Genomic DNA, 20,038 nt, shown 5'->3' on the forward strand with positions numbered 1-20,038 from the left:
GGGCTGGAAGTTGCCTAGTGAGCTTGCCTGGTGGGTGGGGTCTCACCGGCGGGTGGGCGTGAGGCTGCACTGAGCTCACCTCACCTTGCTCCCCTTTCCCTGGTCGTGGCTGGGGCGCATTCTCCAAGAGCCCTGGGCCGGGACAGAGCAGGCACCGTGGGGCCGAGGGCAGGGCTGGACCCCCGAGGCCCTGGCCGCTCCCTCCCACTGGAGGAAGGTCTGCCCTCCCCTGGGGGACGGCCCGGGAGGGACGAAGGCTGGTGCTCGTCGCCGAGACCTCCGTTGACCGAGGCCCCCCGGGGGGTGGTACCCAGGATTGCTGGTACCGCCACAGCCCAGCGAGGCAGTGCTTGTCACCTTGTCCAGGTGGGAGAGACAAAGGCCTGTGGCCGGGCGGCAAGTGGTCCGTGGTCTCCTTGCATGCGCACCCCAGGGCGGGTCATTCGGAGCCACCTGGGGACGACAGAAGCGAGCGACCCGCCGGGTCCCCCCTCTCCCAGCACACGGTCCCTCGGCCCAACTCCACACCCCACACAGGCCCCACGCTGGACGGGCTCAGGACAGAGGAGGTGGCTCCTGGGGCCAGAGCCTTTGCGGTCTGGGCTCTGCGGGATGGTGTGCTAGCGCCCTCTGCTGGCGCCCTCCTGCCTCGCAGCCGCAGGTGCCGTGTGGACCGCGGGGTGTGGACGGGCCCGGCTAGCGTTGCGTCTAGGCCCTGTGCTCATCGGGCTCTGCTGAGATGTGGGCTCCCCTGGGTCAGCAGCCTCATGCTGCAGCCTTTCTGGGGTCCTCTTGTGTTCACCCCCCGCTCAGTCGGACTCACGTGGACACTGAGGCCCAGAGAGACAGACAGTGGGAGGGGAAAGGGGAGAGTCCCGAGGCCCGCCCTGCCCCGAGCACAACCCTGTGCACTCCGTCCTGGTCCCACCATGGTCAGGGTGCCATGTCCCCGCACCCCCACTTTGCAGATGTGGACAAGGGGCTCAGGGAATCCGTCCAGCACCAGTCTCTCTGCCCTATCGCTGCCAGACGGGAAGTGGTCAGGAGGACACACCCGCGTCCCCACCCTGGGCCTCGCCTGCCGGCTTTGGGGCACAGGACATGGGCTGGTGGCCGGGGGCCTCGGAGGGGGCAGGCGCCCTGAGACTGGTGTCCCGTGGCTGGGGTGCAGGCGTGGGGAGTTGCTGGGACTCCCGGGGGTCCCCCGTGGCCCTGCTGTGGCCTCAAGGCACGCCCAGCACACATGTGGCCCCGGTGGTGTGGGACTCACCGGGACGTCCCGGGCGGCCGGTCCCCCGCGGCCGAGGGTCTGGGGCGGGGGCCGAGGCTGCGTCTCTGCTGATTCTCTTCTCTGCCGCAGACCCGAGCCCTGGGGGACCCGCCACCACGGAGGAGCGAGTGGCCCAGGAGGCCCTGGAAGCCCTGAAGCTGGAGAAGCGGCTCAGCCTCCTCGCCCACGCGGTCCGGCCCGGCAGCGGAGGTAGGCGGCGTTCATTCCCCCTGGGCTCCCTCATTCATTCATTCCTTCCCCCTCTGCTCACTCATTCATTCCTCCCCCCTGTACTCATCCATTCCTTCCCCCTTCTGCTCACTCATTCATTCCCCCCTCTGCTCATTCATGCATTCATTCTCTCTCTGTTCATTCATTCATTCATTCATTCATCCCTCCTCTGCTCACTCATTTGTTCCCTCACGCATGATGCCACAAACACGGTGCGCTGGCCTCGGCCCTGACTGGAGGCACGGTGCTTCGAGAGAGCTGGGAGAGCTGGTGTGAATTCTTGCTGCCCGGCAGCCGCGTGGCCTGGGTAAGGCCACGGCCTCTTGTGCTCAAGCTTTACTGCTCGTGCCCAGACAAAAGGGCCCCTCCTCAGCAGCCCACGCTCTCGGTTCGCTGCAAAATGGACAGAAGGGGGCTGTGGCCCTGCAAGGGGCCTGCCTGGGGGTGAAGGGGGCTGTGGCCCTGCAAGGGGCCTGCCTGGGGGTGTGGGGGGTGGGGAGCTGCCCTGTGGGGCCTGTCCATCCTCTGACTGCCGCCAGTCCCATGGGGGGCGCTGGGAGCACCGTGGCCTGCCCCTAGAAGCAGGGAGCCTCAATTTGTGTTGAGCCGCGACCTTATGGGGGCTCACAGCTGGTTCGCGGAGGGGGGTGGCCGAGGGGGTGGGAGGGAGGGCGCGGATTCCAGAGGGGGCCAGAGGGGTGGAGGACTGGTATCCGGACGAGGGGCCTGACTGGGTGAGCTGGCTCGTGCACCAGCCTCCAGGCAGTGCGGGCGCCTGGGGAGGGGGCGGGGTGGGCCCAGAGAGCGGTGAACCCGCCCCAGCCCCCAGTGCAGCGTCCACACCCCCGACCACCGCGCGCTCTGCCTCAGGGGATGACCGCAGCCTGTCCAGCTCGTCCTCGGAGGCCAGCCACTCGGACGTCAGCGCCGGCAGCCGGCTCACCGCGTGGCCGGAGCCGTCCTCATCCTCGGCCAGCACGTCGCAGGAGGGCCCGGGGCTGGCGGCTGCCCAGGCCTCCGGGGAGGTGGCGCCGGGCACCTCGAGGCCGCCCCCCAAGCCGCTGCGGCCGCGGCAGCTGCAGGAGGTCGGCCGCCAGGGCTCGTCGGACAGCGGCATCGCCACGGGCAGCCACTCCTCCTACTCAGGCAGCTTCTCCTCCTGCGCCGGCAGCAGCCTGGACGTGTGGCGTGCAGGGGACGAGTTTGGCTCCCTGCTCAGCCTGCCGCCGGCGGCCGGGGTGCCTGAGCCTGGCCTGTGCGCCTGCCCACCGGGGACAGCCGAGTACCAAGTGCCCACGGCCCTGCGGCACCATTATGACACGCCGCGCAGCCTGCGCCAGGCCCCCAGGGACCAGATCCCGGCCGTGCAGGGCGGCCCCGATGACGGTGGGGCCGGGGACTTGGGTGGCCAGATGTCTGCGGGGTGTCCCTCCGGCTGGCTGGGCGCAAGGCGGCGGGGACAGGCGATGGAGGCCCTGGGCTGCGAGGCCCCTGGCGAGGGCTGGGAAGCAGGCAGCCCCCACGCTGGGCCTCCTGCAGCTTTCTTTTCCACCTGTCCAGTCTGTGGAGGACTCAAGGTAAACCCCCCTCCCTGAGAGCCTCAGGCCAGGCCCGCTGCCGCGGGGGAGGGGTGGGGGGCTGGGTTCTGCCCCTCCAGGCAGGAGGGGGCGGGGCGCCCTTTGTGCTGTCAGTGAAGTCAGCAACTGTGGGCACAGTGGGGAGGGCCTGGAGGGAGGGGTGACAGCCCCAGAACCTGCCCTCTGGGGAGCGGAGCCTGCAGGGAGGGCCCCCAGGACCTGGAGAGGCCCAGCAGCCTGCCGCTGAAATGCGTTCTGGAAAGTGGGAAGCTCGGGGCGGGGCAGGCTGGGGGCCCATGGAGTCCCAAAGCCCGAGCGAGGATCAGGTGCTGGGGGCACAGGCGGGCGCTGTGTCCTAGCCAGCTCGTGCCAGGCCCTTGGGGTGATCAGGGCTGGGAGGCCCCTCGCTGGCCGCGGCCTCCCCCCGTCCTGTTCCACCGCCTACCTGGTGGACGCCGTGCTTAACCTCTCAGATCCGTCCCCTCCATTGTGCACGGTCAGGCTGTCCGCTAAAAGTCAGCTTCCTCCGCAGCAGTTGCAGACCTGGATTCCCGGGACAGGCGTGTGGCACGGGGCGTGCAGGACAAGCTTCACTTGTCTGCCCCATGCCTCCTCTGTGAAGCAGCGCCACAGGGGGCCCATATGACAGGGCAGGAAACTGAGGCTCAGGAGGTGCAGGGACTTGTGGGGTCTGGGTCTCCTGACTCGTGGACCTCCATGGCTCACCCACCGGGCTGTTCCAGAACCTGCAGGCTCCCGGGCGAGGGGTGGGCAGGGAGGGCCCCGTGGCAGCCCCCCACTCCCCGGTGCAGGGAGCAAGGCGGTGATGTCCTTGCATTGGCCAGCCCAGCAGGGTCAGCTTGCCCGGAGTCCCCTGTGAGGGCCCCGGAGGCTGCAGCTCACGCCCCCGCCACCCTCCTGGCTGAGCCGGAGCCTAGTGGTCGGGACCAGAGGAGGCCGGGGCTCCGAGGGCCCGTTCATTTGCATTTGGCGGGCACGTGGGCGGCCCAGGGGTAAAGCTGCTTCCGGCGCCCTCCGTGGTCTGTCTGCTTGCCTGCATGGCAGCTGCCGTGCCTGGTTTTGTACATTCGTTCTGCAGTTCCGTGCCCCCGCGAGAGGCGGGGCCCGTGCCCATGCGGTTCCAGACCCGGGCTGGCGCCGTCCTGCGCCGTCTGGAGCCAGCCCCCAGCCGGGGGGCAAACAGCTCGCCTGTAAAGATTTTGCTCTGTACCTTTCCTGTCGGCTAAAGACCTTTGTTGCTCTCTGACATTTTTAAAATCTGACACTTTGTAATACATTCTTAGACTGGAAATAAAATGTTCTTTTCTTACCGCCTTGTCCTTTTCCATTTACCAGCCTCCCCACCTCCCGCCCCGGCCCTCCTGGTGGGGCCTTTGACGGTCTCCAAAATCTGGGGGCCCAGCCCCCAAGCCTATGGGTCTCAGGGGCCAGCATGAGGCCTCGCCTGTGTGGTCTGCCTTAAGCTCGAACGCACTGCACTGGAGGCCTGAAAAAGGAGCGGCAACTCCCGACAGCCCATGGGGCCTGTGTGCGTGTGTGCGTGCACGCACACTCGCATGCGTGTGGTGTGTGCGTGTGCGCACGTGCGTGATATGTGCGTGTGTGCGATGTGCGCGTGTGTGCATGCATGCGCACTTGCACGTGTGTGATGTGTGTGCGTGCATGCGCACTTGCACGTGTGTGATGTGTGTGCGTGCATGTGCACTTGCATGTGTTTGCGTAGTGTGTGCATGTGCACTTGCATGTGCATGATGTGATGTGTGCATGTGCATGCATTCGTTTGCATGTGTGTGCATCATGCAGTGTGTGTAATGTGTGTACATATCCTGCGTACATTTGCGTGTGTGTGCATGGTGTTTGTGCATGTCTGAGGTGGAGTGTGTGCACACGTGTGTGCGTGTGTGGTGCGTGCCCAGGAGTGTGCATTTGTGTATACGGATACGTTTGTGTGGTGTGGTGTCCATGTGTACAGATGCACACGTGTGCACATGTGTGTGGTCTGAGTGATGTGTGTGCACATGTATGGCATGTTCCCCTGTTCACTGGAGGCCACGGGGAGGTCCTCGGTGGTTGCTTGGGCTCAGGCAGGTGGCTCCCCGTGTCCAGGTGATGCCAGGGAGAGTCCTGCTCTGTGCCTGGAGCCCCCACCCCCTCCCATCTCCCCCCTTTGGGTGGCAGAGCCCCAGGGACCCCAGCTCACGTCTCCTGCATGTCACGGGGACCCACGCCCTGCCCTGTCACACTCCCATTTTCACCCTTGCTCACCGCCCTCCCGGGGGGCCAGCTCTGCGCCCCAGAGTTGGGAGCTCTGGGTGGGGTTCCTGCAGCGTGAGGAAAGCCAGGCTTTGGGGGCTGAGCGGCAACGGCCCCGCCAGCTGGGTGGCCTCAGGCAAGTTACTGCACCTCTCTGAGCCTCCGTTTCTTCCTGCATAGATGGGGACAACAGTCCTTACCTCCCCAGACACACGGAGAGGGTCTAATGAGGTGGTAGATGCACATGGGCAGTAGATGTCTATTCACGGGATGCCGTCACTAGACCCGGGGTGCCCCGGCCAGTCTGGCTGCAAAGGAAATAAGGCTGTGAGCTGCAGCGCCGCGAGACGGGGGGTGGGGGTGGTGTCTGCTCCTGCCGGGGCCCCTCATTGTCTGGGCTCAGTCCTGCTGCACTCGCACGGGTCCCCAGCCCCAGACGGGAGGGGTGGGCAGGCGTCTGCAACCAGAGGAGGGAGGGGCCCACGGGAGTGGCCACTGAGCACTGTGGCCCTCTGGGGGCTGTTGGTGGCCAAGGCATCTTGTGGGATGGCGTGGCTCCGGAGGAGGAGGGCCTGGCCCTCCACAGTGAGTGTGTGCCTCAGCTGCCCCTGCACCCCAGGGCGGCCCTGGGGATGGGGTCCGGCGCTCAGGGGCCGTGCCTGCTGGGGCCGGGCGCAACCAGAGTGGGCAGACCCGTGCCAGGAGTCCTTCCTCCTTGTCTCTTCAGGGCGTGTGCAGCCCACCGGCCCAGACCTGGGGGTCAGGGGTCCTGGCCCCCCTCAAGGGGAAAGGGCAGATCTGCATCCCACCCGCGCTCAGCGCTGGGTTTGATGCTGTGCCTGCAAGACTGGCCCCCGGAAGCAGGTGCAGTATGGGGGGCGGTGTGGGCAGTTAGCGATTGATGCACGGCTCCTGGCCGGCAGATGGCCTCCTGTCGCAGGGTCGGAGGTCGGGCACGTCCTGCCCAAGTCCCAGGCCCACACAAGGGCTCCTTAACACAAGGTGACGTGTGAGACCAGCTCAGCCTGGCCTAGGACCAGGGTCAGGGTGCTCTGTCTTGAGTCTGTGGCATCCAGCTATGTTCCTTGGAACAGGGTTGGGGTTTCTGCACCCCCATTCCAGTTTCCAGCTCCCCCTGAGGCCCTGCCCCTGGCCTGTGATCCCCAGACCGCTGGGGAGGCTGGATGCTCTCCCGTCGCTTGCCCTGGGCCCTGGCAGGGGCCTGTCCCTCGAGGGCTTTGGGAGGTCGAGGCCCAGGTGGCGATGAATGTGCCGGCCATGGGCCACTGTCCCTCCCTCCTGGTCAGACCCTGCCCTCAGCTCTGAGGCCACCAAGGCCCTCGGCACTTGCAATCAGGCACCACAGTGAGGTTGTTCTGCAGTTTGGGGGACCCGGCTCATTCCCGTGGCCTCTGTGGGCCCCTCCACGGGTGCTGCTGGGAGTGGGCCGGCAGTGCCCGGGGGGTACCTGCTCCAGCCTCTGCGCACCTGGGGGCCACGTCCCCTGCCGTGCGGCCGCAGATAGAGGCCGGGGGCCAGTGGGATTGTATCTGCCCCAAGAGGAAGGCCCAGACTTGGCCTGGGGGCCAGAGTTGCCCATGCCTCTCCCCAGAAGAGGGCGAGTGGGGGGTCAGGGCTGGCGGGCCAGCTGGGGTCCCGGGACACGTGGGTAAGGGGCCCCTGGGAGATGAGGAGTCTGGGCTGGTGTTGCCTGGGGGTGGCCGGGCCCCCAGAGACCTGGTCACACCTGGTCAGCGTCCTGGTTGTGAGGCCGGGGCAGGAGGAGCAGGAACAGCAGGAGGGACAGACTGACGCGTGTTCTCTTCGGTCTAGGGCGCGGCTGCCTCAGCCCCTGGCCTGCTGATGACGCACTCAGGTAGGCCCCAGCTCTGGGACAAGGGAAGTGGGGGCGCGGTGGCTGCCTCCCGGCTCGGCCGGAAGCTCTGCACCAGACAGGGAGGCGGGGGCTGGCGGACAGTGGGAGGCCATGGACAGAGGCTGACACGGGCAGTGGGGGGTGACGGTGTGCAGCCTCGAGGAGCCCTGGCCTGGGTGGGGCGGGCCCAGGAGTGGAGGGCAGGGTGCGGCTCGCTTGCCCTGAGGGCTGTGTGCATGGAGTGGGCAGAGTCAGGCTGCCCTGGAGACTCGGGGTCTCCAAGGCCCAGTTGGAAGGCGAAGGCTGGGCAGAAGCTGGCTGTCACCCAGGGGAAGGCCTGGAGGGTTGGGGGAAGCTGAAGTTTGGGGAAGGTTGGCCTTGGGCAGGGTCGGGGGGGTCGCTGGAGGTCAGGGGTCAGCTCCGTGCCTTATCTTCTTGGTGGAGCCTCTGGGCAGGGGGGCCTGACGAGCTTAGACCCTCCACCCTTTAGAGGTGCATGATGCCTGTTGGGGCCGGACCCTGCAGGCTGACCCGGAGTGGACCTTTCGGGGCAGGAGGTGGCAGGCAGGGCCGGTGGCAAAGCAGGGTCCACAGGAAAGGCCCACACCCGCTGGCTTTGGGGTTTCGTGGCTCGGGATAGGGCCCTGAGGACCACCCCTGACAACGCTATCCCGTGACACCCACTCCCAGATGGTCCTGGACACGTCCTCCTGCTGTCCACTCGCCTCCCCGTGGGGCCCTGTGGACATCGTTAACCCTGGCATGGGGTGGGGAGGGGAAGCCTGATGGAGGATACAGACCCTCTCCACTGAGGCCAGGGGCTGGGGGAAGTGAGGCCCGATCCTGGCAAGGACAGAGATGAACTGGGCCGCAGATGGTGTGGCCCAAGCCCCGGTGATGGCGGCAGCGCCCTGGGCAGGCAGGAGAGGCCAGGGCCGCGCTCATCCGTCCTCTTCTCTGTTCTGGAAGCGATTTGAGGCGGCTTCTAAGATGGGCATTCCATTTTGTCCTCTATCCCTTGGCACATGCCTCCTTCTCCAGGCAGCCTGCCCTGATTTTCCCTGGCCTCACTGGTCTAGGTGTCTCCCGTGGGTGCCTCTGCCTGCCACCTCGGGTTACGTGGGAGAGGGTCTGCGCTGGCCCCCTCCAGGCCGGTTGAGGGAGAGTCCCACACTGCTGGGGTACAGATGGGTGTGCAGAGCCCTTGTGGATACGGTGTGCCTGCCAGCGGGGAGGGCCCTGCAAAGGCTGCCCGTCCGCTGGGAGGCGGCTCCCTGCCCTGTGATACATTCTGTGGCCACAAATGCCTGTCAGAGTGTGCCCCGTGGCACGACCTGCCTCTGCCCCCGGGCACCCAGGCACCCGGAGCCCTAAGCCTGGCTTGGAAGCTGAGTGTCCAGAGCACCCCCCCACCCCCGCTGTGCTCCTTGGAATCAACACACCCTGTTTGCCCAAACCGGGAAGGTGGTCCCCCTGTGTCCAACAAAAGCCTGCTGCCTTCCCACCTTGAGGACGCGTGTGTCCAATGCTTGGAGGAGGTGTCACTGTGGATGGAAGTGCGGGCCTGCACGCGAGGGGGAGGGGTTTTCTGTGGAGCCTCCCTGGTCCAGAGACGTCCCTGAAGCCTGGAGCCGCGGTGGGGGTGGGCGGTGACCCAGGAGGACAGCCAGGGGGGTTGAGGGCAGGAGGCAGGGGCTGAAGAGAGGGCAGTGTGGTCACCTGACCGCAGCAGGCCACAGGGGCATCCATGGGGGCGGCTCAGCAGTGATCAGCCCACGGCATCGGGGAGAGGAGCACACCCTTTCTAGAAGCTCACTGGTGAAGGGCGGCAAGGGGTGGTGCTGGGTCTGGGAGGGGGGCGGGCGGGTCTCAGGATGGGCGGTGCTGGGCCAGGGGATCCGGGGAGTTGGGGGCCCCGGGGGGTCCCAGGCCCTGGCCAGGCGCAGGGTGGGAGGCGTGCCAGATGGGGTGGGTGCAGAGTTCTTTGCCCCGGGAGACTCACTGTGGTTGCCCCCGCAGGAGCCCCAGGGCTCGAGAGACTGTGCAGCGAGGCGCCCCCCTACGTGAACATCCCCGTCAGCCCCTCCTCCAAAACGCAGCTGCACTACATGGGCCTGGAGCTCCAGGGGGCCAGCGCAGGGATCCGAGGTGGGTCCCCACGTGGGGGCCTTCCCCTCCTAGGGCGCCTCAGGCCGCCGCAGTAGAGGGGGCTTCCTCCCCCTCCCGGGTCCCCCCCAGGCCATGCTCTTGCTGAGCCTCGTCCTGAGGGTGTGGCCCCACCTTCCTCCCAGCTTAGCAACGCCCCCAAGCTCGGGTCCTGGATCCCATCACCTCTTCCAGGCCGAGGCGGGAGGCATGGGCTGTGCGGGGCTTCCTGGAGGTGGGGGGAGGGGGTGGGCGGCCGGGCCAGCTCACCCGGGGCTGCTTCCAGGGGCTGGCGCCTCCCGCTATGCACAGATCGACATCACGGCCACCGAGGCGGCCCACAGGGTGGGGGCCCAGCATGCACAGAGCCGGGAGGAGCGGCTGCCCGAGCTGGAGCAGAGGAGGAAGGGCGCCCTGCGGTGAGGACACCCCCCGCCACGATGGGGCAGCTCACTGAGCCGGAGTCACTTCTGCTGGCCGTGGCCGAGGGCACCAGGGAGCCTGTCATCTTTGCTGCATCCCCGGCAGTCTGGGCCCCGCGACTGGGGCCTCCTGGCTGCAAGGTAGCCACGGCTTGTCCCCACGCCTTCCCTGCCCCACTGGTCACTGCTGCCTAGACCTGACCCTTTCTTTGGCCTCCATGGGTCACTTGGGACCTCTGGCAAGTTGGGGGGAGCCATGCGTCCAGGCGTCAGGCATTTTGCAGTTGGTCCCCTGAGACAGAGCAGCGTGTCGCTGCAGGTGCCCTGAGGGGATTGGACAGCAGTGTCCATGGCTCTGGGACACAAAGGGCCTTCCCCTTCCCTGGAGGTGGTGGCCCCCCAGCTGAGGCCAGGCATGCCCTTGGGAAACACAGGGCCCCAAACCACAGCAAGGTCGGACCAGGTCCCACCTCTGCTGAGCGTCCTGCAGCCGCCTCCAGCTGTCCCACGCCTGGGTCACCGCTGCTCTGTGCCTGGGGACCCTGCCGCCCGTGAGCCCTGGGGGCGGCGGGACTGTTCCCCCTTCAGACCCACCAGGCTGTAGTGTGGTCCCACACACGTTTACTTGACTGCGTTGCTTCTTAGGACCCATTACTGTTGGCCGTGTAAATAGTTTAAAATCGTTAATGTTCTATTTTTAACACGCACATTATTTTCCTGAAGGATGAGGTGCTTTCTCTTTCTTGGGCTGTGGCTTTGCCTGGCCCTGGACACGGTTCTGTCGTCTTGACACGGCGCAGGCGCTCCGGTGCCGGGTTGCCCCCACCTTGGTGGGTCTGGGTGGGGTTTCCCTGTTTCCTCCCAACAGTGCCTGTGGCCTTGGGGAAGTTTTGTGGCATATTCATGACTCAGTGAGCAGGAGGGAATGGTCATGGCTGATGGGTGTCTGGGTCACTGGGGAGTTTCCAGAGTTGGTGGGGGGGCTTCCTGACATTCCTCCCTAGTCATGAAAGGGAAGCATCGGGTTGGGCCTTCTGACCCTGGTCTCGTAGAGGAAATGGGGCTCTGACCTGCAGGGCTGGGGTCTCCAACCATAGCCTACGCAGACACCTTCTTCCCTTCTTCCCGCCCTTTCTCCCTCCCATCTACCCACCATCCACCATCCGTCCATCCACCCACCATCCACCATCCATCCATCCACCATCCATCTACTACCCACCATCCATTTGTCATCCACCCACCACCCATCTTCCATCCATCCATCATCCATCCACCATTCATCTGTCATCCATCCATCAGTTCATCACCCATCCACCATCCATCCACCACCCATCATCCATCCACCATCCATCCACATCCCTCTCCCACCCCGCCCCTGATCCACTAAGGACCCAGTGAGTCTTAGGGTACTGTAAGTGGCTGACACTCATGCTCTCCTCCTCAGCTGAGACCCCTCAGGCTGATGGGTTTCAGAACAGCAGCACCCTTTTCCTTTCCTCATCTTCTGAGCTGACACCTGACTATTGGGGAAGCTTGCAAGGCAAGGCAGAAGTAGGCCCAGTCCTGAGCCTCTCGGATGCAAAGGCCTCAGGGTGGATCCTGCAAGCAAGTCAGATTCTAAGCCTAAAAGGCCCCCACTGGCATGCCCTGGACAAGATTCTGGGGTAGTCAGACTTCCCTTTTAAATTACAAGGGGGGAGAAGAGCATGGGCTGCACACCCCAGTCCAGGGTTCCAGTAGTGAGGGGCTGCCCTCTGGGTGGGAGGGGGCTCAGATGTCCATGCACACCAGCTCTGGGATAGGCAACTTGGGGTTCTGGGCCTTACCAGTGACCTTGAGCGGCTGGCATCTGGGGTCTCTTGTTTTCAAAATGAAATAAGGCTGCTGTGTTTTTGTAAAGCTGAAACAGGGTTATGGACGTATTAGGCATTCATGAAGAACAGCTCCCCAAGGGGCTCAGCCAGGTCTGGCCCAGGCCACCACAAGCCGGTGCTTTGGCTGCGGAGGGCGGCCCCCTCCAGCCCCGGAGGCCTCGGGGGCGCTGGGCTCGGCCAGCTGTGTCAGCCACACAGGCAGTGGGGGACAGCCCCCTGTCCTTCCTCCAGGGCTGTGAAGGGAGGCACAGCGCCCAGGGCCCAGGCCCCGCACTGGGGCCGTTGGGCAGAGCTGTCACAGCTGCCACAAGGTGATGGCCACGTGGCACGGTGTGGCTGTGGAGGAAGGTTTTAGGGACCCTGTGGAACTGAACACAAGTTCCACCTGCCTGATGCGCAGCAGAGACATCGAGTTTGCAGCAAGAAAAGGGTTTATTCAAGAGGCAGCCAGAGGAGGAGACGCGGGTGGGGGGAAGAGGGGCGGGGGGCAAGCCTCACATCCGCCTCCTCAAAGGGGAGAGTCGGGGTAATCGGGGTAATGTGAAGGTGAAGGAAAAGGTCTGGGTGACAAGTTGCAGCTGGGATCAGTCCTATTAACGCTTCGGTTACCAGTTTCACCCGGCCCTCGACTTGCGCCCAGGAAGGGCTCCCCGCCTTTGCCGAGACGTAAGCGGTGGCCCGGCCGGGACCCCTGCAGCCTGCCCCGCACCACCGCCCTTCCCTACCTCCGCCTCTGCCCTCAAGGGCCCTCCTTGGGCAGGCCGCACCGCACACATGGCTGGACGCCGGGGGCCCCCGGATACGGGGTTGGATGGAGTGTCTTAATTCTGGAATAACAGCCTAGATGCTTCAGGGACTGTGCCACCCAGGCGCCCCATCCCGCGCCATTCTTGATTCTGAGTCCCGACCTCTCTTCCCGCACCACTTGGAACCCGGTCTCTGCCTCCATTGCCTTTAAATCTTGTGGTTACTACTTTCGTCTCTTAGGGGGCCTTTTGTTCTGTGAAGTTGCTCTTCACTTTCAGGGGCTTTTCTTGGACATTTTGACATCTCCTCTCTGGCCTCTCCTGGGTCCTGCTCTGGCCGCCGAACCACCAGCTTGCCCTTTGAGTTCGTGTAGGATTTTCCCTCTCTTTCTGTGGTTCCTTGTGTGATTTCCTCCACGTTGATGTCTTAGTCTTTGGGGGTTTCACTTCTGCGATCAAACGTTCATTCCCGAGCTCATTGTGGCTCCTTGCGGCGCCCTGTCCTTGCTCGGATGCACTTTTATCTCTCGGAGGAATTTCTTACTTACAAACAGAAAGCCACACAAACCTTACGTGCACGGCTTGACACACTTTCACACATGGATGACCCATGTCACCACCGTCCACGAGCAGAGGGCATTGCCCATCACAGACCTTCCTTCCAGCCCTTTGGAGGCAACGCCCATCCTGCCAGGGGACCACTGATTTCATCGCCATCCCTAGCAACTAATTCTGTCTCTTTTACAATTCGCTTCTTTGGCTCAGAATGTTTTTGAGATTCTCCAACAATGTAGATGACTCTGCACCCATTCCATTACACAAACATACCAGAATTTTTTGTCTATTCTGTGAGTGAACATTTAGCTTGTTTTTGGTTGTGAATGAGATGAAGCTGAACATGAATTGGACAGTTTTCTTGTGTTGGGCCTTCTGTGGGCACACACCCTCTACTCCCCTGGAAACACGTGTGATCAGAGGAGGGACTGCAGGGCACAGGTGAGAAAATGTTTACAAAGAAACTGCCGACGTTTTGCACAGCGGCTTTACCATTTTGCACATTCCCCCAGCAACAGGAGCGTTCCAGTACGTGCCCATCCTCGGCCAGCCCTTGGTAGGGGCCTATTCTGAATCATCCTCATGGGTGTGGAGTGCTGGCTCATCGGAGTCATTTGCATTTTTCTGACAACTAATGATGCTGAGCACCTTCTCATGTGCTCATTGGCCATTTGGATGCCTTCTTCAGCGAAAGGCCTGTTTGATTCCCGTGTCCATTAGAATCCCGGGTTGTAGAATTTGGGGTCTGAGCCCTGTCTCAGACGCAGGCTTTGTGACCGCTCCTCATTCTCCAGTTGGTTGGTTTACTTTCTTAATGATACATCTTGACGAGAAGTTTCTGATTTTGAGGAGATGCCATCTTTGTTCCTCTATCATTGATGGTTGGAGCCTTCTGTGGCCTGTTTTAGATGTCTCTGTCTACCCTCTGGTCAGAAAGATGCTCTCCTGTCTTCTAGAAGCTTTACAATTTTAGCTTTCATGTGTAGGCCTATGAATCACTGTAAATTACTTTTTTTTTTTAAGATTTTATTTATTTATGTGAGAGAGAGAATGAGAGAGAGAGCATAAGAAGGGGGAGGGTCAGAGGGAGAAGCAGGCTCCCCACCGAGCGGGGAGCCCGATGCGGGACTCGATCCCGGGACCCCGGGATCATGACCTGAGCTGAAGGCAGACGCCCAACCGACTGAGCCACCCGGGCGCCCTGTAAATTACTTTTTGCATGTGGTGTGAGGTCCACTTTCCCTCCAAACCTAACAAGTTGCTCCAACTCCATTTACCGAAGAGAATTTCTCTCCTCAAACTAGAAGTTTCTAGTTCTTTCCTCCAGAATTTAGAGGTTTTATTTGGTTCTTCAAATCTGTTACGTGATTCTCTTGCTTCCTGTTCTTGGAAACTGTTTGGAGTTTGTCCTGTATGCTGTAAACAGTGGGCGGGACTGCTCTGCCATGTGTCGCAGTCGTCACTGGTGCCCCCGACTTCTCGTGTCTTCGCGGGCCGGCCTGAGCTGTGACCCCTGCATTCTCACTCATGGGGTCTTGCTGTCTTCTGTGCCTGGTTGTTTTCAAGTCAGTTTGTGAACAATTATGCGTGGGTTTGTTTGAGAAGTATGACAATTTCTTCCAGAGAGGGGTCTTTCACTTCTGCCAATCCAGAAGCACCAGAACCACTGTTTGTGGCCTGAGGGCCAGGGCCAAGTCACGGGGGCTGGCCCTCATCTCCACCATCTCTGCCAGGAGCCAGCCAGACCCCCTTTCCTGGGGCAGGGGAAGGGGTCCAGGTTCACAGGCTCTCCCTTTAGACACCCACTTTACACTAGCCTGTGGCCCTGAACCCAGGGTGCCTGGATGGCCATGTTCTTGGGGTGACACACAGTCTCACACTGCACAGCCTTCCTGGGCTCCTGTGGTCCCTTTTGCCTTTGGTCACACCTTCACAGGCTCAGATTTCCACTGCTCCTCAGGAGAGAGGTGTAATCCCCAGTGCAGGGGCTCCTTTCAGTGAGTTAATCCCTGGAGTCGGAAACCCCCTTGTTCTTTCCTGTCGAGTGCATCTGCGGTTGCACATTTCCCCCAGAAGCTCCCCCTGACCACGGCCCCCAAGTTTGGCGTGTAGTGTTTCTACTAGCGTTCAATTAAAAGTATTTTCTAACTTCTAATGCCATTTCTTCTTTGGTTCCTGTGTATTTTTAAAGTTCTTGAATATACTTTTTTTTAAAAAAAAGACTCCATTTATTTGAAAGAGAGAGTGAGTGAAAGAGAGCACGAGCTGGGGGAGGGGCAGAGGGAGAAGCAGAGGGAGCAGCAGACCCTCCACTGAGTGAGGAGCCCAGGATCATGACCTGAGCTGAAGGGAGACACTTAACGGACTGAGCCACCCAGGTGCCCCTAAAGTTCCTGAATATACTTATTTTAATTGTCTTTTCATTACCGAGTCCCTCCTTGGTTGCGATAAGGTTAAAGAATGTGATCTGTACCATCTAACCTTGCTGCTGAGTTACTGGAATTTGCTTTGTGCCCTGGGCCAGTCAGCTTTTAAAATGTTCCGTATGTATTAAGAACATGTTTTCTCTAAAGGGCATGAGCAGACCGTGCTTGTTGACTGTGTAGTCCATCTGTCTGTGTTCTTTATCAGCGACCTGAGCTTCTGTGGTGAGAAGCTGGCAGAGAGGCAGCAAATTCAACAGAAATGAGACAAGAAAGGAAACAGAGAGTAAAAGCCAATGAAAGAAAACTAGCAAACAACAGAGGGAAATCAGTGAAGCTGAAGCTGGTTCTGGGGGAAAAGTTCTAAAACTCAACAGAGCCTAAGCTAGACTGACTGGGGGGCAAAGGGGAACAGCAGTTACCGACACCAGGAACAAAAAGGGGGCATCACCACAGATCCGACAGACATTAAGAAGGGAACAACTTTACACCAATTGTTTTAACAACTCAGATATAATTCCTTGACAAACATATAAAGACACAACAGGGGCGCCTGGGTGGCTCAGTCCTTAAGCGTCTGCCTTCGGTTCAGGTCATGATCCCGGGGTCCTGGGACTGAGCCCTGCATCAGGCTCCCTGCTTGGCGGGAAGCCTGCTTCTCCCTTTCCCTCTCCCCCTGCTTGTGTTCCCTCTCTTGCTATGTCTCTCTCTCTCTGTCAAATAAAAAAATAAAATCTTAAAAAAAAAAAAAGACACAAGAAGTATTAGAAAATCCAAACAGCCTTGTATCTAGTTTCAAAAACTGACAAAACTCTAGCATGAGGAGCACTTCCGGCCTAGGTGGTCCACCCACGAGGGCTGCTGCACATTAAGGAAGAAGGCCAAGCCCACACACACCACAGCAGAGCCTCGCAAGGGGCACTTCCAGCTCATCTCAGTCCAATGTGATACCAAACGGGACAGACTACATGTGACAACCAGAACCACGGGCCAGTGTCCCTCAGAGGGGTATAAACAAACGTCCTTAGGCAAGCATCAGCAAAGCTAATCCAGCTGCGCAGAGGACGGACCGTGTTCATGGCCAGTGGGGTCCACCCGGGAATGCAGGTTATTTTAGCATTTGGAAATCAGCGAGGTTCACCACAGTAACTCAGTCAAGAAGCAAACCTTTACAATCATCTCAAGAGATGCACGAAAAGCACTTGACAACTTTCAATACTCATTCACAGAAAACTCCTAGCAAGCTGGGATAGACCCCCTGCAATCTATAAAAGCATCCATAAAACTCCATCATAGCTCATGTGACACTTAACTGGAAGACTGAATGTGTTCCGTGGAGATTGGAAGAGAGGGGCATCCCCCTCTGCCCCTGCTGCTCCACACTGGGCTGGACAAGCCGGCCAGTGTGCATGGAGAGGTCACAGCACCCGAGGGAGGAGACACGAGACTGCAGTCTGACGGGGGACACGGTGTGCCGATGCGCCGGGGTCTGGGCCACCGGACGTAAGGTCAGCATATGAAAGCAAGTGCACGATGAAATGACATACTAGTGACAATAGCATAAAATATCAAACACCTAGGAATAAACCTCGTGGAGACATGCAGGGTCTGTGTACAGAGAGGTGCAAGATGGGCCACATAAACGGGTCAGACGAGACAGGCTCACAGGACTCGATACTAAGATGTAGATTCTCCCCAAAGTGAGCTACATATTTGAGGTGATCCCTGTCAAAACAGTCGTTTTTTATAAAAAACAAGAAGCTGATTCTAAGATGTATATGGAAATGCAAAACGCCTGTAATGAATCTTTAAAAAGAGGAGGAAGATGCATACCACCCGATTCCAACCTTTATTATAAAGCTACTGTAATCAAGACAGCGGGTGTAGACTAGATAAAACTACCTACGGGGTAGAGGATGCAGACTATACAGAGCCACACCTGTACGCTCACTTGAGTTTTGACAAAGGCACCGAACCAAGTAACGGAGGAATATTTCTGTATGAGAAATGGTGCCAGAACATAAGGAAACAAGTGGGCATTGGTCAGGAACCAGGATTCACCGTAGGAGACATCCAGGCCCGAGGACGCCCTTCAGCAACGAACGGAGTCCGTCTCAAGTGCACGGCACGGCTGGACGAGGCACACAGACAGCCGAGTGGAAAACGCCAGACACACGAACACATCCTCATGGTCCGATCCCTTGTGTGTGAAATGCATGGACAGGCACAAGTGAGCTGTGGTGAGAAAAGCCGGCGGGCGGCTGCCGGGCGGTTGGACAGCCATTCGGGCGCCCACGGCCGTCAGCACACACGGAGCACGACACCGTGCACCCGTGCTTCAGTGAGCGCTCGCTCCTCACCGCTCAGTCGCCCCAAACCTGGGAGTCCAGCAACTCCACAACTGGAGACCGCGAACATGCAGCCAGAACATCGATGACTACAGACCGAAGACTGAGGGCCCTCATGCCATCCTGCGGGCCGGCGGCAGACGCAGGCCCTCCACAAAACCAGTCGGGACCATCCTGTCGGAATGAACGCGCATTCCGTAGGACTGTCTCTGTGACCCCTCGGAGCCGAGTGCGCGCGCCGAGCGTGCACACACAGGACCCTTCACCACGGCACTCCCAGCCGTGTTCTCACCCAACGTCGGGTACAGCTCTAAACGTCGTACCTTCATTCGGTGGGACGGCACCCGGCACTGAAGAGGCGCACGGGTCCCCTAGACAACGTGGCTGAATCTCACCAGTGAAGGGACTAGAGGCAGATGCGCCACCCCTACACACCCACCGGGTGCTGTAATTTCCTGAAACAGGGAAATCCAGCCTGACCTCATCAAGAACGTGGGTCTGTCAGGGTCCGTTGACGTGGCATTAATAGTTCAGACGGACTGGGGGGCTGGAACATCAGGCATTTTTCTCCAGTCGAGAGGCCGGAAGCAATCACTGCGCCCGCAGATTCGGTCTGGTGGGGGCCTGCTTCCTGGCACGCAGACATGGACTTGTTGCAGAGTGCTCCCACTTGCGGGCCAGGGAGCTTTCTGGGGCCTTTTCTTAGGACGCTGATCCTATCTGAGGGCTCCTTTCTCATGATCTGATTACCTCAAGGTCCCAATGCTGACACCCTCACCATGGGAACTGGGTTCCAGTATATGAATTTGGGGGGACACAAGCCGAGTGGTCAGCTATAGGAGAGGGGAGCGTGGGGGTATCCTAGGACCTGGGTAACCTCTACTTGTTGACCTGGGGGTGGGCTCCAGAGTACTCGCTCGGGAGGACTCACTGAGCCGTAGGCATCTTGTGCCCTTTTATGAATCCGTGTTTTCCTTCACAGCAAAATCAGAATCTAAAAGCAGTATGGCCACTGGCCCCTGGCTTGGGGGCTGCCACAGTACCTGCCGCCTCCAGTGGCAGAGGCAATGACAAACCATGAAGACCCATCTGGTTCTCTGGCATGTATGAAGGCCAAGAGCTCCCTCTAGTTGTCGGTTGCTCAGATGGTACACTGAGTCAAATGTCCGCTTCTGTTTGCCTCCCTGTCCTGGGCCTGGCCTCCTCCCAGGCCTTGCACCTCACACAGGGGCACTCAGAGCATGAGTGTATGCCCCGGAGCTCGGAGCCCCCCAGGCAGCTCTGCGGAAGCCGGGCAACAAGCCCTTCTCTGGTCCTCGGCCTCCACCCAAGCAGTCGTCACCCGGCCCTGCCCGTCAGGCCAGGCCACAGCCGTGCACACCAGGGCCTGCTGCGAGGGACACACCAGCCACCCGGTCAGTGGCAGGCATGACCTGGAGGCCTCCGGAGCACGGCAGGAAGGCCCACCCATGCCCAGTGGCCCAGGGAGGAGGGGGGCCACCTCCCTGCTTGGTTTCGGTGCATCCTGACACACGAAGTCCTAGGACAACCCCCCTTGGACTTGATTCTTCTCAGAATAATGGCTCATGGGAAAGCTGTCTGGTGGATCCCAACATGCCAGCCGAGGCCGGGACGTGGTCGATGCCGAGTGCAGCGCTGGGGTCAAGCCTCTTCCAGGTTCAAACGAACCTGGACCCCCACATGGACCGCCTGTGGTGAAGTCAGAGAAGGGTGCCCGTGGAGCTGTCATACCTCAGCGAGACAATCAGCCACGGAGACCCCCGGGCCCATGGGGCTCTCCCCAGGCCCAACCTCAGAGGCGGGCAGGGAGACACCAGTGGGGCCGCTGTGAGCCCGCCCCAGGCCTGTGCCAGAGGTCACCCCTGCCCCCGAAGTTCACCTCCACCCCACTCTCGCGGGTCAAAACCAGGGGGACTGTGGCCCTGGGAGGCCCCCGCCCCCCCCCCCCGTGTCACGCAGCAGAGAACACAGGGAGTGGGGTGCGGGGGTGGAAGAGGAGCAAGATGCAGACGCAGAGAGACCACCGAGTGACAGGTCAGATCACTGACGATTTAGACCGTATGACGTGTTTTTATTTTTATTTTTTATTTATTTATTTATTTATTTATTTTTTAAAGATTTTATTTATTTAAGAGAGAAAGAGAATGAGAGATAGAGAGCACGCGAGGGAAGAGGGTCAGAGGCAGAAGCAGACTCCCCGCCGAGCAGGGAGCCCGATGCGGGACTCGATCCCGGGACTCCAGGATCATGACCCGAGCCGAAGGCAGTCGCCTAAC

The 20,038-nt window shown here is 60.7% G+C and overlaps 1 protein-coding gene across 5 annotated transcripts in view; it reads left to right on the forward strand.

Annotated features, from left to right (window-relative positions):
• DOK7 (docking protein 7) overlaps positions 1 to 4,398 on the forward strand; it is a 28,371-nt gene extending 23,973 nt beyond the window's left edge. For 4 of the 5 annotated variants that reach the window (XM_073891351.1, XM_025887588.2, XM_073891353.1 and 1 more), the window contains 2 exons: positions 1,361 to 1,480; positions 2,372 to 4,398. In XM_073891351.1, the coding sequence (XP_073747452.1) occupies positions 1,361 to 1,480; positions 2,372 to 3,096 (845 nt within the window). In that variant the 3' untranslated portion in view covers positions 3,097 to 4,398. The remainder of the gene's footprint in view (positions 1 to 1,360; positions 1,481 to 2,371) is intronic. The other variant, XM_073891354.1, reaches the window with a different exon arrangement.
• The last annotated feature ends 15,640 nt before the right edge of the window (positions 4,399 to 20,038 follow it).

The sequence above is a fragment of the Callorhinus ursinus genome, unplaced genomic scaffold (assembly GCF_003265705.2).
Source record: "Callorhinus ursinus isolate GAN/ISIS: 27379988/994484 unplaced genomic scaffold, GSC_fseal_2.0 scaffold4, whole genome shotgun sequence".
Taxonomy (NCBI): domain Eukaryota; kingdom Metazoa; phylum Chordata; class Mammalia; order Carnivora; family Otariidae; genus Callorhinus; species Callorhinus ursinus.